Here is a 20,764-nt window from a genome sequence, read left to right on the forward strand (position 1 = left end):
TCCTATCAGGGAAGGGTATTAAAGCAGCCTTGGATGGGACACTAGATAACGCCAGAAGCGGAGAGAGTGGCTGCTAACCCTTTAAAGCAAAGATTCGGAGACTCAGTTGCAACTGGTCTATTAATGTGCAATGAACTGATTCCGCTATTACCAGTCAAATCTACACACTCAGTGTTCATGCCAGCCTTTTCCTGGTCTGTGGTATATATTTTCTCTCCTTCTCCATTCCTTTTCTCCTTCCCCTTTCATTACATTGTGTAGAGACACAATTTTATTCCCCAAAGATGATCACTTCAAGCATATTTTAGAGTAGACAGGAATGTAATAAAAAACATTTAAAAAATTAGGTTGACTTATATTGTTAATTTTCAAATTTGGGGGAGGATTGGTACAGCTTGCAGCAATGTTTCCGGCAGCTGTAGTCTGCTCCTTCATAGAAATTTTGTGAATTAAGGAAGAAAACGCATGATACAAGTGTGATGAGACTGTGTCGTAGTTTCTTTCCCAAATCCAAGTTGTGTTTTTGGTTAAATGCTTTCCTTTTACTCCAACTTGAAGTTAGGGGTAGGCTTAAGCCTTTGTCTATTTAAATAGCGTGCTGCCTCGTTCAGCCTATTCAGCTTCTTAAGATTAGCTTCTGCAAAAATGTGAGTCATATGTTTTTTGTTAAAATTCTGTAATATGTTCAAGCATAAGTGTGAAGTACTTATTCAGTATGTTAAGGAGTTAGAACAGAAATAGCATCCTTCATCCATACTCTTTTTACAAATTGTTAGTTTGGAGCTGTTTTCTCTGTACTTGTGAGGTCTACCTTCTAGATTCTTCGGCCCCAGCTCCACACACAGGCCAACACCCAGTACATGCCACACTCCCAGTGGGGCCTTGGATGCTGTTCCTTGCATCATGTGTTCTATGAAGCTGCAGGTCTGTCTTATGAAACTAAGGGAAAGGTCTGGTTGAGCATATCCGTGCAAGCGTATTAAGTCGCAAATAACTCACTACCTGTTTTCAGCCATTCCTATAAACACGCATTACATCTTCATTAGATTATTGCAAATAATATTTTATTTTATTTTATATGTCTCCTTTGTGCCACAACACTGGAATGAAGGTTGACTTTAAATGAAAGATTATTTCATGGGTATGAATACTTTGACGTCAAGTATTGTGTGTGCGCCATGTGTGCACCTAGTTCCCATGGAACTGGAACTGCAGAGAGTTTGAGCCACCATTTTTGGGTACTATGTGCTGGGGATTGAACCCAGATCCTTTGAAAGAGCAGAAAGTGGTCTTAACCACTAAGCCATCTCTCCAGTCCCAAGTGCAGCCTTTTTAATAGCATATTTTATATCTCAATTGTTTTATCTGTTTAGCTTTTTTGTTTTTGGTTATGCTGTGTAGTCCAGGATGTCCTGGAACTCACTCTGTAGACCAATGTGCCCTAAAGCTCAGAAATCAACCTGCCTTGTCTCTCAGGTGCTAGGAGTAAAGGCCATACCTGGCCTGTATCTGTTTAGAGGTAAAAGTAAAATATGGATGTGGTTTTTAAGTCCAGGATTTAATTATTTATTTGTTACGTTAAATATGTATTAGAGCATTTTTAATTATTCTAAATGTAAAAACACGTTATAAAGTACATTTCTTTATGTGTGATTCATCAGTCTGAGCAGAAAATAAAAAACTATGTTGTCAATAGTAAAAATACGTTGTCAAAAGCTAAGAGAATGCAGACTCATCCTCATTTTTCTGGTCTCCAGTCCTTTTTTTTTTTTTTTTTTTTTGAGACAGGGTTTTTCTGTGTAGCTCTGGCTGTCTTGGAACTCACTCTGTAGACGAGGCTGATCTCAAATTCACAGAGATCTGCCTGCCTCTGCCTCTCAAGTGCTGGAACCAAAGGTGTGCACACCACCACCCATCTTGTCCGGTCATGTATGTTAGATGTAAAACTATAAAAACACTAAGCTGGCCACAATAATGCTCCTAAGTGCATTTGTGTGTGACTTTTAGGAAGCAGGTGATAGACAGTTGTAAAGGAGAATATATCCAGCTATCTGGGATTGGGCTTAGACTACTTGATTTATTGGTTTTAAGAATTCCCTTATTATTTCATTAAGTTTCAATGGAGGGGGCGGTCGTTGACATTTAAGGAAATTAAATAGCTTACCTATAGGTGGCAAGTTATGAGTTTGTGAGGTGAAATTTGTCGGCCTTGAAAATTGTTAAGCGCAGCATCAAACACTGGTGGAATAAGAAAACAGACTTGCTCCTCCTACAAGCTGATCAAGTTGGTACCAGTTATGACTTGGAATTACTGCTGGTTAATCTCCTCTCTTTGGCAGTAGGGAATGATCTGTCCTCCATAAAGTATTGGGATGAGGGAAAATCATTAGAGAAAAACTCTGTGATATATACATTTTAATCCCAGGCAAGACTGTCCTGGGATAGTTATATTCTTGACTAAGGTAACGTATGCTTTACTCACGAAAATGTTTCCATTTGAAAAGATGAACACAGAAAAGAAAAGCCCACTGAGGCTGTCTTCTGTTTTTACATGGAATTAGATCATGAAATTCTTCCTTTTTTTTTTTTTTGGTATGGATTTTTTTTTCTTAACTCTCTCATCAGTACGAACCATTTCAATGGAGAGTGATTGGTATTGTTGGTGTTGTTGTCGTTGATATTTGATTTTTGAGACAGAGTTCCAGCTTGCAGCCTCAACTAGCCTGGAGCTCCCTGTGTGCCTCATGCTAGCCCAGCCTTCCAAATGCAGGAATCACATGCCTGGCTCAGGCTGATTATTTCAATTAACATTCCCCACACAGAATAAGTTCATTCAAAAGAAATCTGATTGACATCTGCTTTAATGAGACTTGATCGGATAAAATTTTACAGTATTATACAATATTAGTAAGGTAATTCTAGCTAATGAGATCACAATGAAAGTTAATAAGGATGACGACAGTTTATTATATGCTCACCAAGTTACAAGTAGCCTGATTTCTGTTTTGCGTCATTTGTTTATACAAAAGGTATGCATATCTGTTTGCGTTTGAAAACTGAGTAATATCCAGCGAGACTGAGTAGGGTTATTTCGATGTCCACATCAAAGGTAATAAACATTTCAAGGTGAAAGGATGGACTTGGCTTCAACTGGAGCCGAATGCTTTACAGCCTCCCAGTTAGTCCTTCTCCTTTAACAAAGCGGAAAGTCAGTCGACCCTAGGGTCTGACAAATTGTGAAACTCTTTCCTCAGTGCTGACTAGCATGGCCAGGAAAATATTTTGCATGAGAAGATGACATTTGCTTTATTGTTCGTTTTTATTATGAATACAATTATTGTTAAGATAGATTGCTTTGTTGCATGTAGCACAAGTCAATGATGTTTCTTTCATTTTTAAAGCTCGATGGCTTGCTTTGAATAAACTTAGGACAAATGTTTTCAATTATGGTAGTCCTGTTTGCAGGAGACAGCATTTACCCGAAGAAGTCATCTCAAAAAAATGTAGGGGATTTGTGTGATAGCTACACATCGCTTAAAAAAAAAATCCTTGTAGTTCACCCTGAGGTCTTAAGCACCAGCAGTGGGTGAATGGGCAACTTCTGCAAGATGCATCCTTGCAGGATGTAGGAACCCTGTACCTTTTATTCGCCATCTCCATCTGGCAGGTGAAATTCAGAGGGATCCCACCTGCTACTGCGCTATTTCTGCCACACTCATGTTTTCCAGTTCCATCAATGGACCTCTTCGTTTCCTTTCCTAGGCTGTCAAGACTGTTTTACAGGAGGTTATTGGCAAATAATCACAGGACTGAGCTCCCTCAAAATAGGCCTTGCTTGTCACGTCTGACTTGATGTTCCTTATGCCTTGGCTGTTCCTCTCTTAATTTTCAAAATCTTTCTCTTTTCTTCTTCAGCTCAGGTACCTGACAATGACGAGCAGTCTGTGCCAGACTATCAGGCTGAAAGTGGTAAGTACAGCTTGTCCCATCTCTCACGTTTCCCTATGTCTGTCCTCTCTTTCATTCCTTCTCCTTAGTTGGTTTCGACTTCTAGAGCCTGTCTTCACATTGTGCCAGTGCTGTGTGTGGCTTCTAGTCGTGAGGTGTTTTTATTTGTCAGGTCATGACATCAGCAGAATCTGTGCATGAGCTGGACAAAGCTTCCAGGGATGGGCAAGGAAAGCTGAAGTGTTGAAATGCTGGCCCCGTTCTCCATGCTCAGTACATTTCCTTGGAGAGGAAACAGGGTGTGTTGTGCGAATGTGCAAGTGTTTACTTCAGTTTTGCCAATGCCTACACAAGGAAATGTCTGAAGGCTGACGGGAGGCAGAGTGAAAACCCACGTGAAATTAGTTATTCCAAAAGTTGTAAAAAGATCTTGGCTCGGACATGCGTTGGTTAACTGTATTACTCTATGTTCGTACACTTTATCCCGCTTTGATTTAATTCTTAGCCCGACGTTTTCAGCTTCCAGGTTACAGTAGCACCAATGGAAGTAGCCACTGGCTTCTTGCAGCATTGCTTTGCTTTTGTGTTCCTACCCGGGAGCCTTGCTCCAAGGCCCTTCAAAAGGCAGGAAGAGTGATTCATGGATGCCTGCCCTCCCTTAATTGCAGAGTGAGCATTTTGCCTGCACAAACATACTTGCCCCAGGGTTTACTGCTGATATTTATACTCTGCAATTCTAGCATTAACCGAAGCTACTGACCCGTGAAGTAAATCCGAAGAAGAAGCATAGTTACTCCTCATCCCCCAGGGACATGTTTCAGTCTAGCTGGTGGATTCATGTCTCCTTGAAGAGCCTTGGATCTTGTATTCTAGAGGCTGTTTTCTCATTATACATATATGTATACATACACGAGAAAGCTCAGTTTATATATTAGTCACAGCAAGAAATCAACGGTGGTAATAATAAGCTAGAACAATCCTAACAAAGCTCTATCATTAAGGCTGTATAAGTTAATTCTTTCTTGAACTTTCCTTGAATACCTGGCCTGTGGCAGGCCACAGTCAACTACATTTGTAGAAAGTGAAAGCGGCTCTGGGCAGAGAAGACAACGCTGCAGTCTGAAACAGGTCGGTGCTTTCTCTTTCCTCTAAGTGCTGTTTGAAGCACTAACCTGTTTTGTGCATTCAGACTGTTGATCGTATCAGATAAGTGGACGTGGACAGGGACAAGAGCTTCTTACCAGCGTACACCTCGTGAAACCCAGGCTGTCGACCTTGGTCTCCCACACACCTGTGTTACCTTAAGTAACAGATGTTTGCTGCAGGTGTCTGCTTTCAGTGTCTGTTATCCTAAACTTCCCAGGCATAGAGGGTAGCTAGAACTTTCTCGAGAATCAAAAGCCACCTAAGAGGTCAAAAGAAGAAAAGGTGTAAAAATGTGCCCTCCAGGTGGGGGTTCGGCCCTGAAGGCTGGCAGAATTTGCACCAGTTTCTTCGGATGTGAAATGACTCAGCGAAGTTTCATCCACCAGATGACAAATTTCGCTTATAGGAAGAAATAATTCAAATTCTTCATAGTATAGCTTGATGTTTAAAAGCCTTGTAGTAAAATGTACCTACAACAAATTCTATCATTTTAAATTATCTTACATATAGTTTTCTATGGCATTAAGTACGTTCTGATTGCCAGACCATCATCAAGGCATTCAGAGTTTTCAATTAGGCCCGAAACCCTATACTCACAAAGCAACAGCCTCCGTCTCCCCAGCCCTGCAAACATTGTTCGGTCTCCTTCATTTTGATCAAAGAAGTGAGCGTGATGTGCTGTTTGGGATGCAGATACAAGTATTCCACGTATCTCTGAAACTTAGTCTTGAGATTTCAACTAGAGACCTTCAGAACTCTCAGAAGGACGGTGACTCAGGGCCAGAGCTATGCAAGGCCCACACTTACTGATCAAAGCATGGGAAGGGAACAGTCACATCCACTCTTTCCTTTCCTGTGAAGGTACTTTTCTTTTGCACTGCAAGCTCAGTCTGTCCTCTTAGAGAATGAATGAAGCCTTGTTGAGTCACTTCACATCCAACTAAGTTGGCGAGAGCTCCAGTACTATTGCTCTGGCTGTCAGGGTAGCAAACAACACTCCATGGTGATTTTCACTTCTCTTCTTATACGCTATCTTTATCAACTTTTCTGCTCCAGTGTTTCACCCCCCAAACTCTGAGTCACAGCAGTGTGACCCTACTTCTCTGTTTCCCCCACTCTGGTTCCCCTTCTGACTCCACCCGCTTTTCATCTATTAAGCCGATGATATGTGGTTAGCGGGACCACAGAAATGAAGTTTTGCTTTCAGTTAAATTTGATTTCTATCATTGGAGGCTCACGTGAGTGATGGTTATTTTCTGACCAGCAGGGCTCTGAGCAACCACACCCACCATGTCGTTATTTCTATCGTTGGTCTTTTCTCTGCTGTCTCCTCCATCTTCTTCCCTAACGTCCCCATCCCACAAGGATCGTCTAGAGGATATCTCTGGAATCTCCCTGCACCCTCCACTGTGTGGTGGAGTAAAAGCGTTTAGAGTTTCAGCCTGAAACTCTATCGAGAATTCACATCAGAAAGATCAGACAGTTGTTTCATTTTTCTTTATATTTTTGTGGTGGGTCTTATAAATTTCCAAGCAGGCCTTAAACTCACTATCATAGATGATCACAAATGATCTCAAATTTCTCATTTTTCCTCCACCTCCCAAATGCTGGGATTATAGGCATGCACCAATGTGCCTGGTTGAAGCAAATTCCGTCTCTTAGGTTCTGCTGTCCTGAATGAAGACCTTGCTGACCCAGCTGGAAATCTCTGATTTACACTGTCCCTTCAGCTCTTTGCAAAACCCTACACTTACTGAGTTGTTCATTCTGCCTCTCAGAAGAATCTCAAATTTCTGACCTGTTCCATCCCTGTCCCCTGTGTCCCTGTCTCCTGAGGCTGATGCCAAAGAGGTCGGGACTAGGTTTTGAGGTTGGTTTTCTTGCCTGCGATCCTTTCTCCTTCAAGTCTGCCCTTTGCATCCACACAGTTTGCTGGCCTTGTTAATTTTCTCCTTGCTCCTCTTGCTGGACAAAGTCCTTAGGTTTGAGTTCTGCAGAAAATTGTTCTGTAACCCAGGCCTTGACCTTCTCTTCAACTCAACTGTTTGACTCTTGTGCCTCTGGTACGCCATCCCTTCCAGCTGTTTCTATACCTTAGTCTTTTTCACTTTTCAATTCTTCAAGCATGACACACTTTTTACTCCTCATATTGCTTTAAAAGATTTTACTGTGACCTTTTGGCAGTCTTATTCCACACTCGTTTCAGACTACATCTTGTTTGTCTTTCTTGGCTTTTTCTTGCTGCCCCATCTTACAGAGTTACCCTACAGCATTGTGTTTCTAGTATCTATTGTATTAGAGAATTATAGATTTCCTTTCTTTCTTTCTTTTTACTTTTTTTTTTTTTTTTTTTTTTTTTTTAGGAGACATTGTCTCACTAGTCATTCTGTGCCGGCTGGAAACTTAGTATGTAGAACAGACTATTCTCAGACTCAGAGAGTGCGCATCTATCGTCCTTGCCTTCCTTGTGCTGGCAGGAAAGGGGTGAATCCTCATACCTGGCCCAGGGACTGTGAATTTCTGAAGAATGAGGGTCATATTCAACACTACTGGCCTGTTACAGATGTACTGGAAGTAAGACAGTTATCCTAATTATCATAATGTCATTTTCACCACCGAGTATTGACAAGTTAATGAGACCTTGAGACTTACAACTGAAACATCTTTCTTTATAAAAGAAGCATAAGCAACGGGTAAGCATAATTCTAAAATGGTCTCATAAAACTCATTTAAGGCATAGCCTATTTCAAATTTTAACTGCCTTACCAAACTATTCAGCTGATGCTACCCAACTAATTTCACTTGGTACTGTTATAAGGAGGTCGCTTGTTTGTTTCCCCACTGCTCAGGCCTGAAATAATCACACAGAAACCATATTATTTGCAATACTATTTGGCTAATAGCTTGAGCGTATTTCTGGGTAACTCATTTCCTAAACTAACCCATCTCTATCAATCTGTGTATCATCAAGTGGCTATGGCTTACCCAGTAAAGATCTCCAACAGGGGCTACATGGCTTCTCTCTAACTCCTCCTTTCTCCCAGCATTCAGTTTAGTTTCCCCCTTTCCCCTATTCCCTATAAAGGCGCAAGACAGTTCCTTTATTAACCAGTGGTATTCACACAAAAGAGGGGACTCCTACATCATGGTACTAAGGAAAGAATAAAAGAATGATTTGAAGAAAGTAGTAGAGTGTTTGGGCTGGGAGTGAAGGAAGGCTTTTTTCATGAAGTAGCTCTCCGAAACTAGACTGGAGAGGCAGTATGTTTTCTGAAGGGCTTTCTGTCTGGGGATGCTTAGTGGGACAGAAGGATTTTACTATTAGGGAAAGAAGAAACTGTTCACCCCAAATACGGTCAATCATTTCTACATTTCTCCAAGATGAACATTGATAATTGTATTTCCTTACAGACTGCCACAAAACGAGACATTTCCGTATGTCTTTATTGCTACGGTCCTCTGGTAAAGCAAGATTAGTGAAGTTAACAGCAAAGCTTCCTTCAACACTTTAGTCATACTCAGAGAACCTATGGATCTCTGCCGTACTTAAGGACATTTTAAAACTGAACAGATATAAAACTACAACAGCTGGGAATTTCTAAAATAGTTTCTTAACACTTTTTTCTTTCTTTTTTTTTTCTTTTCTTTATTGGTTTTTTGATGAAACAAGGTTTCTCTGTGTATCAGCCCTAGCTGTCCTGGAACTCACATTGTAGACCAGACTGGCCTCGAACTCATAGAACTCTGTCTGACTCTGCTTCCCCAATTCTGGGATTAGAGGCATGTGCCACCACTACCCAGCCAACATTTCTTATTTTTATTGAAAAACTATTTGAATTAAATCTGGAATGCAGTGTTATACTATTGCTGGCTAAGTTTTGAGAATTTCTGTTTTTTAAAGCAAGGATAGACAAAACAAAACAAATTTAATTCATTCATTCCAAGAAAAAATGGTTTGTAGACATTGTTTGTTTTGTGCCTATACATTTTCATAACTTAGACATGTTGTGGAAACAATCACTTTATGATATATTGTAACTTTAGTGAGGAACTAATAGAGTATCTCTTTAAAAAAGGAACTTCAAAGATCATTTTAACATGGGAATGTATGGTTAGCAAGATGTCTCAGTGGACGAAGACAGTTGCTGCCTGGTCTAATGCCCTGAGTTCTATTCTCAGGACACACAGTGGAAGGAGAGAACTGACTTCTGAAAGGACCTCCACATGTATGCATGCGTGCGCGCGGGTACACACACACACACACACACACAGAGAGAGAGAGAGAGAGAGAGAGAAGGAGAATATCATTTGAAAAGGTAAGCTGGGCACAAAGGTAAAAGGTGGTGGCACACAACTTCAATCCCAGCACTCAGGAAACAGAAGCAGAAGGATCTCTGTGAGTTCAAGGCTAGCCTGGTCTACAGAGCGAGTTCCAGGAGTTCCAAAGAGTAAAACTACATAGATGAGTTTTTCTGAAGTACATGAAGGATGGTAAATGAACTGAATTTTTTATAAATATGTTAAAAATTTTATCAATCATGTATCAATTAACATTTTAAATGCAGTCGTATCCCAATAGTCTTAAAATCCATCCTAAATTTTGTGCATCCTACAGCTATACATTATCTACATTATCTTCATAGCTAATTTGTTTCCTTAGGCTACTTTAGTCACTTGGGTCTTTCTCTGTAGGAATCCACAGGATGGTCGATGTTCATGGGCACTTCTAAGTTCAGGATGTTCTCAGGATTCCTGCAGCATTCCCAGCAGGGCACACCTTGGAGCTCTACCCTGTCTTTCTCTCAAAGGGACAGCGGAATGCAAAGCAATTAGAATGATGGCCTTAAAGGAATAACCTTACGCGTTTTCTAAACTGATTATTTTCAAATGCTTCACTCTATCTGACATATGTAAAACAGTACTAGTGGGGCATCTATTATTAGTCAAGACAAGCCAGTGTGTAGGGAATCGGTCTCCTAAAGAAAGTTACTACATGGTGATACCTTTGAGGAAATAAAAGCCAGAATGAAATGAAGTTTGTTTTTTTTTTTTGTTTTTTTTTTTTTGTTTTTTTTTTTTTTTTTTTTTCTTTTTTTTTCAATTAGGAACAACACCTATGTTGAATTTTGGGATTTTGGGGCAGTAGAGGAGCTACACTTAAAAATTCCTGTAAGAAATATGATTCTTGTCCAGTCTTTTTTTTGAAGGGCAGATACTGGGGCCTTACATAAGCTGAGCACACATTTTTTCACAGAGCTGTGTTGTATGCCCTGTAGATCTATTTTGTAATGGTTCCATGCAGGCTTTCACTAAGTTATTTTGGCAAACTCTACTTGTGGTTTGTACTAACTTTTTTCTTAACTTTTCATCTTTCTAGTAATCTACATCTTCCAGCACTTGTTTCTTTTTTAGTACAGTGTGAGACCTTGTTGAAAGCTTGGTTTTCAGTGTTAGTCCTAACACCTTCTCCCTAGACCAAATCTGGGGGTTTGGTTGGCCAACAGGACTTTGTGGTCTTCTCTCTCTCTCTCTCTCTCTCTCTCTCTCTCTCTCTCGCTCGGCCAGAGGAGAGGGGCATTCCCAGAGTAGTTCCATGGCTACCATTGTAGACCATGAGTTTGTTAGTGAGGTTGCTGGTGTGCTGTTAGTGTTTCTTCTCCTTTCTTTCTAACCCCACTTCCTTACCCTTTCTCTGTCCCATTCCTTTCTCTACATGTTATTGTAGAGGGACAGCATCTCATTGTGAGGCTCTGCCTGAACTAGAAATTTCTGTGAAGACCAGCATGGTTGTGAACTCAATGAGATCTCTGAACTAGGCTGGCCTTGAACTCACAGAGATCCTCCTGCCAAACCTGTTTCTCTCTTGAAATCTACGCTACAGTTAATATTTACTTTCCAATCCCAAAGCCTATTTTCTACTTTTGTTTTGAGCGTTGAGAGTCATTGCTGACTCCAGTATAGAACCATGAGTAGTTCAACAGTGAAGGCTCTCTGTTACTTAGAGAGGAGCAAGGCGTTGCCATCTCCACCTGAATGCGAGCTTTTCTAGCCAGGATTCTCATCCATAAAAGTTTTGTTGGCTGTCTGTGTAGGTGTGTACTGTGTCTGACTCTACAGACAGCCCACCTGGCACACATGGAAGAAAGCAGAGATCTTAGTTTGGTCCTTGCTGGTTTCACAGGAATTGCATTTTCTAATCAAGGTAGAAACCCAGTGACAGATCTCCAGACACAGCATTGTGATACTGGCGCTTTATCTCCTCCACTCTCAGAACCTAAGCTAGGCTGGGCCTAGTACTTAGATGGGGAAAAATCCAACACTAACTCTGCCTTGCTAGCATTTTTGTTTTAAGTGATATCGAAATTCACTAGTCCAAGAGAAGAAATGAAAGTCAGCTACCTACCTTGAGTATGTCACTCAAGCTTGGCTTAACTATGGGATGGGAAAGAGCTGGCTTAGTCACAGGCGGCATTTTGTTCTTATCAGTTTTTCCATGCTAAAGAACAAGAGAAAGGCTAACACCTAAATGTGGAGAAATACATGCTGGAATTTAAAGATAGACTTTAGGGGAAAAATAGATATGTGATTACTATAGAAAAAGAAGTTACTACAAAGGGCTATATAGTCATAACTAGAAAATTTCTGTAGTCTTGGTTTTAATGCATTCTCTGTACTTTAGCAAAAACATTTTATTTTTTGTCAGTATCTTCTTACTAAGGTAGGTAAGTCAGACATAATTCCAAGGGAAAAACCAAAAATTAAAGCAAGACTATTAGCCTAACAGCCCTAAGGTTTGCTATAGATAAAGGCTGAAAGTGCTTATTTAAGCCCAAGTGGTTAGCTTTGTCTTTCCCAATGCCCTGCCCCTTCAGCTTGCCCTGATGCAGCAGCAGCCCTGGAAACTTACTTCTAAAACATGTTCAAAAGAAGTGTGGTAACAAGTGCTTTCCACGCTTCCTGCCTATAATTAGTAACAAATTACTTTAAGATGGGTGATCTGTGACCTCTTTGGTTGAAGTCCACTCAGTATTAAATCGTCAGGTTGTTATGCAGTAACTGGACTTATTATGGATAAAATAATCTGGGTGGAGGGAGAGGGTGGAAAATGACCGCAGTCCTTGTCCCAGAGTTTCGTCGTGTACACACAGTATCCTTTGCAGTCCTATTCACTGTTTGGTCCAGGATATGACATTTATTAGGATTGGTAAACATACATAATCATGAAATCAGATATCAAGGACACATTTTTGCAGTTTTGTGCATGTGCTGTTTCTTAAGGAGTTTTATGTCTGCATTTCTCGCCCTTGCTTCCATTAGACCCGTGGCTCATTACTTGCTTTTGTCTGTTGTTGAGTTGTTTTTTTTTTAAACTGAGACTTTGTGCTGTGTCTCATGAAGTTAGAATGTTAGTTTAATATTGTTGCTTTTTAAAATATAACAAGCTTTACTCTTGCAAGTATGATTTGCATTTGGCAATAGCAGGGGGTACTATTAATTATTGATATAATTATTCATAAAATATTGTAAATGACTAAAGAAAAACTCCGTTTGTCTGGTGAAATAAATGCTCAGGTGAAATGGTTTTGTGTACAAGCTTTCAAATACTGTTTTATTTTATTGATATCAAATCTCCCTCTGTAGTCCTGGTTGTCCCGGAACTCACTGTGTAGACCAGGCTGGTCTGGAACTCACATAGATTCACCTGCCTCTGCTTCCTAAGAGCTAGCATTAGAGGCGTTGATAAAGGATGGGATAAGGGGATTGATGCCACCATGGCTTGCTCAAATATCATTTAAAAACTAGTTTAACAAAAACCCCTTTATGCTATAGACGGCACGTCAGGCCATTTAAACAACATGTATTTCACAGTTGCCTACAGTTATACTTTTCAATTGTGGCACAAATGATTTTGGATCCTGTATAAATATTTATATTTTATAAATATTATTTTATAAACATTATATCTATATATTTATATTTGACATTGTTATCTTACTGAAGTTTGAGCTTGGCATCTTGTGCACGCTAGCAAACAGTCACCTTTGAACTTCAGACCAGAATCTATGCCCATATTTTTTTTTAGCAATATTGAGATGATTATGTTCTTACACGTGCAGTCTGTATTCATAGTCTGTCGTCCTGTGACTTTAAAATAGGAATAATACATTTTAATAGTGAAACAATTCTCAAATTTCTTGTTAGAAGGCCGTGGTAGCTGGTCTGACTTTGAATTTGATATGTAGCTGAGGATGACCTTAAAACTGAGGATGGTCTTGTCATGTTCATCTCCCAAATGCTAGTTCTGGGATTAAAGACAAATTGGATAAATATGTCAGTTTGGTCTTCTTGAGAGAATTGGGAATGCTTTGGAACATGCAACAAGAACAACTGAGCGCAGGCCTCACCACCCTTTTAACGTTACCGTTACTTGTATTGAGTATATGCCTGTACAGTCAAATACAGAAGTACAATCAGTTTATAAGACTGCAAACTTAGTTATGCAGCAAACATGATTGGAAGCCCTATTCTGTGCCTGGTATGTGGTAAGCAACCAGACAAAAGATCTCAGCAATTACAGCACGTCCAATCTTGCTTCACATTGTAGACAAATGTGGACCCGACCCAGTCCCGTTTGTTTTTAAGTCCTGTGAGGGAAACTGTCTATCTATGCACAATCATTATTATATATTTGAATTTGAATCTATTACTATATGCAGAAAAAAGTGGCTAAGTCTTGTCCCTTTAATTTTACATTTATTTCCACAAGGTAAACCTTGCACATGGGTGTACTCCCTGGGTCTCCCAGGCAACAGCTCAGTGTTTGTAATCCTATCTCTCTTTGTCTCATACCAGTCATTATCCTGACTTTAATATATTAAAGATTATATGCAGTAGTTTGCTGTTTATGGCTTTTTGTTTTGGGGTAGTTTTGTTCTTCAGTGATGGACATCAGACTGAGACCTTGTGCTTGCTGTATGCTTGGCAAATGTTTTACCCCTGAGCTACACACCAGCTCTCTGTTTAAATATTAATTATTGCCATGTACAGAATTCTCCTCTCTGTGCTTTGAGACCATAATTGTTCCTTTTGATCCACTTCAGATCGCACTTATTCATTAATGTCTTAGACTTAGTAGCTCCTGTGTGTTGGTGTGGGTTTATCTACTCCCTGATTCTATGCCTCTTTCAATTGGCTTTCGATGGGTCATGTCTCATTCATCTTTGTCTGAATCACACACAGTAGGTCTTCCCTGGGTATCGACTGATTGAATGACTAATGTCTTGGGTAGTGAGAATTATTTTTTTAAACCTTCACGCATAGGTGGCTTCGTCAGAAAACTAATGTAAACATCTGCTCTGTTTCGCTGTTTCCCTTTCCTTTGAGGAATTATGGAGACTGTACGCATGTAGCATTAGAACTAGACCTAGTTATCAGATTAGAGCCTTCTAATAAATATTAATTTATACTTCTATTTCGAAATATGTTTCCCAGTAATCTCTATCTAGTACAATACTGAGAAACTATTTGGCATTGTTCTTGTTTTATTGAAAGAGAAATCCAGAGAGCATAATATAACCAAAGGAGTAAAGCATGGGATGCAAGACATCATGCAATTTGGCTCTTGGCTCCCAGTTGCTTAGTTTGTGGTAATCTTCTTTCTTGGTCCTTAGACCACCTACAAACATCAAAACTATTTCTACCTTGAGAAAAAAAAATAAAACAAAAAGAAAGGCTATGAAAATTGATCAGTGGTAGAGTAAGATACATGTATCTTTGAGTTCTGGCAAAACACACACACACACAACAAGACATTTATGATTAATAAAGATTGTTCATATAGGGCACTGATACTTTTGAAAATTTTTCTCATTAAGGTCTGAGGAATTAAAAGAGACTTCGGTAAGGCAAAAGAAATCTTCTAGCAAGTGATAGGCTCTGAAAATATTCATTGGGAAACTCATTTGGTTTAATTGTGCAAACAAGATAGCAAGCTTGGTGTTTGCAAGCTCCAACTACCATCAGGAGAGGTATGCTTAGCTTTTACTGTATTAAAGATTTGTTTTCTTGTTTATTCAAATGAGAAGGATGTTTATGAAGGCCCTATGCATTTGTCTGCTCCTAATGCAGAGGTATTTGTTTCTGGAGCTCAGGAGACCTGTGTGGGCCATGGATGTATCAGCCACAGCAGCAGAGGCATTAAGCAGAATGCTAGAGGGCACAGGGTTGTGATCCCAACTACTGTGGAAGCTGAGGCAGGAGGACCACAAGTTCAAGACTACTCTGGGTTTTATGTTTTGGCAAGACCCTGAATCAGAAGCAAACAAGCTAGACTCCAAAACAGGAACTGAGAGAGAGAGAAGACAGCGAGAGAGACCAGCAAGCCTGCTGGGAGTATTGTAGCAGTCATGAGTTCCTAGTATGCAGCCAATCCATTTCCACTGGAGCCCAGAGCTTTGGTTTGAGATGATACTGCAAGTGAATGACACCCACATTGTAAAGTTAGAGTTGAAATACTGAAGTCCAAACGAGTTCTTGGGCTCTCCCTGGTTTTACAAGAAGATTGTGTGCCGGGAAAATAGAAAATTAAAAAAAAAAAAAACATAATCCAAAATAAAAAAAAAACCTGTAAAACTTCTTTAAATCAAAATTGTCTGTAATATTAGAATATGATAGTGTACATTTCCTTGTTTAAAATTTATTTTTATATCCTGCCTTATGAGCACAAAAATAGAATAGATGAAAAGATGAATCAATACAGTTTATGCTAGGCTCAACTTTTTCATCTACTTCAATTCTATATCTATATGTATTATACATATAATATATATAACATACATACATATACACAATTCTCATTTTATTGTTATTTAGATGGTTTACATTAGCTGCCATCAAGGATCTATAAAGATGTAGATAAACTTGGATTAGAAGCATGCATCCCCTTTTCTCCACTTTTTGCACTGAACTTTTCGACCCTGACGTTTAGAGTTGAAGCTTAAGAAGCTGTTTTGAGAATTTCCTCTAGCCGTAGACTTGCTAGCAAAAGTTCTGTCAAACACTATCAAGACCGTAGAGATCCCTTACAATGACCCCTTCCCAGAAGATGTATGAGGAGCTCTGAAGTCAACTCTGAACAGGTTTGGCTGTCCCTTTCAAACAGTGGTCCTGCTGTGACGTGAACTTTTATTGCTGGTAGAGGTAGTTTCCCCAGTCTTCATGAACACAACAGCTCTCTATGTTGATTTCATTTGACTACTTTCTATTTGTTGGCATGAGGCCAGACTGTCAGGTGATGCAGTTGTCCCAGGCCTGCCCAGAAAGCCAAGGAACTAGAGGATGTGGCTCTGTTGTTCTGGATGTTTCTGACAGCCTCAGATGTCTCCTGCAGCGCTTTCTTTCAGGATAATCAGTGTTTTCCTTTCCGAAAGCTCTGCTTTCACTCACTGCTGTATTGCAGATTAAAGGATGGTGCATTAGAAGGTTACCAGTTAATCAATAAGCTTCAGTCATGCCATTCCGTGACGAAGGTATCCATTGATCAAAGTGCAAATTTAGGCCCTGGGCTTTTAAATGGCAATTTCAGAAGGTTAAGAGAGAATGTTTGTGGGACATATAGGCTTATCCCAGTATTTATGCGAAGAAGTTGGGCTGAATTTATGCATGTATATAACATATACAAACCTGTATACAAATGCCTCTACCTGCATGCTACATAAATTATACTCATATCTCTTAATATCTTGTTACATGTTAATCATCACCAACTCTTTGAATGTATAATTGTGTGTGTGTGTGTGTTTGCAGAGCAAGAGGAGGAAGAAAATGAGGAGGAGAAAGGGGGAAGGAGAGAGAGAGGGAGAGGAAGAGGCAAAACCTTCACATACATACAGGAACATAACAATATTGTTTGTGTTTAAATGTAGCATTGTAATATCTTCTAAGCTTACAGCCATCACAAAACTTGAAGATATGCTTTTGCTCACGAGAATTAGATCGGTAAGCGAATGTGGATTTTAACAAACTTTATCATCTTTGCTTTGACCCTATTCAGTTTATTCTTTTAATTCCATCTGTACTGTCCTTTTGTGTAAAGAGAAACAACTTAAGCCAAAGCCCCTTCACGGTGCCAGGAGTTGAGCTAGGTGCTAGGAACTAAACACTGTGCTAGTAATTAACACTGATCTTTGGCAGCTTTTTGACATCTTAGAGTTCGTGGACCATTTTCCCATTTCATACCTAATTTTTTAGCAGCATGACCTTGGTAGGTAGGCATACCTGTCAAGACTCACACAAGTTCAATGGCTCTCAGATTTTCATGGGTATATGTATGACATCATCAAGACGCACATTGTAGCATTTTCTGTTCTGTTCTTTGCAGCAAATTGCTAGACTGGCATTCACTGAGCTGTTACTGTTTAAGGGAGTGGGTTCTATGTAAGTATTTTTGGCACATGCATGTATGCATGTATACATTTACATGCTCATAAAATGCAGTAAAGGAAATGGAAAACAAAATATGCATTTTCTTATTTATAGGATTCATCTAATTTTTCCCGAATGGACAAAACAATGCATAGACAGAAAGCAAGGGTGGAGTGGGCAGCATCCTGAGTTCCTTATTAACCTATGGAAATGTCAATCCTTGTGCTTTGACTTGGAGAAATGTGGTTAAGTCCTGTGTATACATGACTGCAGCGTCAGGAATCCTGAACGTTTGCTTAACAAAATAATGATGCTCCCAAAGGAAATTTTAACATTTTAGTTTGGGCATTGTTTATCTATGGGAATGTATAATGACGGCAAAATGTTTGCTAATATCTGCTGAAATTAATTGATGCCTCATTTGTTATATTTTATCTTATACTGCTTTTAAAAACCTCTTTTCTGCTACATGTAGTGACGATGCTGCAGATACTGGAGCTATGTGTTATAATCGTCATGGTTTTCACCCAAGGATCCAAATGCAGTGTCCTGTACCTGCACATCTAAGTTCAAATCTCTGTGTTTGACTAGATATGTGACCTGGTACAAGCAGCTTAAGATCATGGTGTCTTAATTATCCCATGTGTACAAAGGACTAGGTACTACCATATGGTGGGTGGCCCAGGTATAACATGAGAATGTATCTGTGTGTTTCTGTGATGTTGCATGGGCAACAACTATCTCAGTCTTACTATTCATATTCTGACATGTTCACTGTGATCCACTTACCACTTTGTGCCATATAATTTGTTTGTTTGCTTGGCCACGTGCTTGACACTTGCATGGACAACACCTAACCTTTGGGTCACACACACACACATACTGTAAAATGGAGGCCAGAACAGGGACCCTTTCAGTTGATCACACCAAATAGCTCAGGGGACAGTCACAAGGACCCTGAGAGGAAACTCGGAAATATTGTTTCAAGCCCGTTGACATGCAGATCATGGGACTGCATGAATAGAAAGTTCAGCTAGACTGTTCCAATTCTAGTAATAGAGACACAGTTATAGGCTCTGCTAGCACCTTATGCATCAGGTTATGAACCTTGGTTGATCAAGAACATGCTAATTTGTGATTCTAGTAAAATTGCCTACATCTTCAGTGTTTTGTTGATTTTGAAGTTGATGTATTCGTTGAGGCAAAAAAGTGTGATTTTTCAATTAAGATGTAACCTTTACAATGCAATGCATAATAATTATAGTATTCACTCAGCCTGAAGAAAAAAATTACCAGTTAAATAGTAATAATTAGGATGAGAACTACATCAGAAGGGTGTTAATTCTATGATTATCTCTATTTAATAATAAAATACCCATAGGACCTTTGCTATTGCTTCTATTCCATTGGGGTGGTCGGTACTCCACTTTACATGCAGGCTCCAGGAAATCCTCTTAAAAGCAATTGGCTGAGCCAGGCGATGGTGGCGCATGCCTTTAATCCCAGCACTCGGGAGGCAGAGGCAGGCGGATCTCTGTGAGTTCTAGACCAGCCTGGTTAACAGAGCTAGTTCCAGGACAGGCTCCAAAGCCACAGAGAAACCCTGTCTTAAAAACAAAAACAAACAAACAAACAAAAAAAGCAATTGGCTGTTGACACTGTGGGTGGCCAAAAGATCACCCATGTAAAACAGATAACTTTCCAGCTGCAAAAGAGGCACTGTGCTCCAACAGGACTAGAGGAGTTTGACCAAAATTGTCAGTGAGGGTTCTTAACTGTCTTAGCAAGGAATGCCAATCACAGAAAAGCAACTTAGACTGACATTCTAACAGTTAGTTGACATCACTATGCTGAACATTTTTAGGAGTAGATGCTAGGTTTCCTGCCCACTGAATGGAAGGCTAGCATTCGAGGACTATTTAGCATCGAAGAAAGATCTTGAGTCAGCTACCAGCTTAGAAGGCAACAATAAAGCTGGGAGTACAGCATGCACACACCCTGCACACCTGGCACTACTGCATGCACACACCCTGCACACCTGGCACTACTGCATGCACACACCCTGCACACCTGGCTGTACAGCATGCACAAACCCTGCATATCTGGCAGTGCAGCTTACATCTGGACATGCCACTTTTTTCCAGTTTTCTAAATAAATGTTGAGGGGAGTTGGTTGAATTTAATGTGTGAAGGAGCTGTATTTTGTCAAGATTTTAACACCTAGTCTGGAAAAACTCAGCAGCTCTGTGCAAATTTGACAATATCAGTTTCCCAGAGAAGTTTATAAGATAAGTGAATAGGAATGAAAAATTAGATAACAACGCCAATAGTACAGTTGAAAAAAATGTGATTGTGTCTGATTTGTGTAGCAATCAAAGACAAGGTTTTGTGATGTCATTCCTGATACACACGTAAGAAGCATGTATTCCTAGGTTGTTGGAGTTCTCATCAGAGATCGATCAGTCCCACTCCCCGTGAAGGGGAACAAGCACTACAGGTCTAACAAGTACTTTCCAAATTTATGGAAAACCTTGCTTCTTCTCTGGTTTGTGCAGCAGTGTGTTTCTGAGCACAGTGTTCTAAGTGTTTTCTTTACTATATTCACGGTTGCCAAATGAATACCACCAACAACAATCATTTTGTTTCCTTGAGTGCTCACCATTTTAAAGCTAGTTTTAAGTATTGTATTTAAGAAGGTTTTGGTTTTACTTGTATGATTAGAATGTCAAGATAATGGCTATTCTTTTATATGAGAACTAGTTTTTATGAAAAAAAAAACCGATTCTTGCCTTCAGAAAGAATTCTGAGAAGCTTAGAGAAAGAAGGGAGGAATGCTCAAAATATTTAAAAAACGGTAATGTATGATAAGTTCCGAGAGCTGTGAAGTCCTACACGTCAGGCTCAATTTCCCCTCTACTTCTTTCTTTTAGTTTTGTCTGTGTGTATGTGTACATGTGTGGGTGTGCCTTGACCCACAAATGGAGTTCAGAGGGCATCAGTTTTTGTCTCTACTATGCTGGTTATAGAGATTGAACTCAAGTTTTTAAGACATGGGAGCAAGCTAAGCCATCATGTCAGTCTCCCTTCTATTAACTATAATCCTGGCAAGTCACTAACTGCTCCATTCCTTCCATTTCTGCATCTTCCAAAGGGTGAGGAGAGTAAAGATAGAATGAGAAGTTTGTCCAGAGCATTTATTATTAGCACAATCTCTATGATATTCACAATGAAACCCAGACAGATTGCT

At 39.7% G+C, this 20,764-nt stretch overlaps 1 protein-coding gene across 1 annotated transcript in view; it reads left to right on the forward strand.

The window, feature by feature from the left end:
- Etv1 (ETS variant transcription factor 1) overlaps positions 1-20,764 on the forward strand; it is an 89,351-nt gene that overhangs the window by 9,374 nt on the left and 59,213 nt on the right. Inside the window, exon 5 of the mRNA XM_050158718.1 lies at positions 3,916-3,969. Within this exon, the coding sequence (XP_050014675.1) occupies positions 3,916-3,969 (54 nt within the window). The remainder of the gene's footprint in view (positions 1-3,915; positions 3,970-20,764) is intronic.

The sequence above is a fragment of the Alexandromys fortis genome, unplaced genomic scaffold (genome assembly GCF_014885135.2).
Source record: "Alexandromys fortis isolate MF-2015 unplaced genomic scaffold, M_Fortis_MF-2015_v1.1 scaffold_101, whole genome shotgun sequence".
NCBI lineage: Eukaryota > Metazoa > Chordata > Mammalia > Rodentia > Cricetidae > Alexandromys > Alexandromys fortis.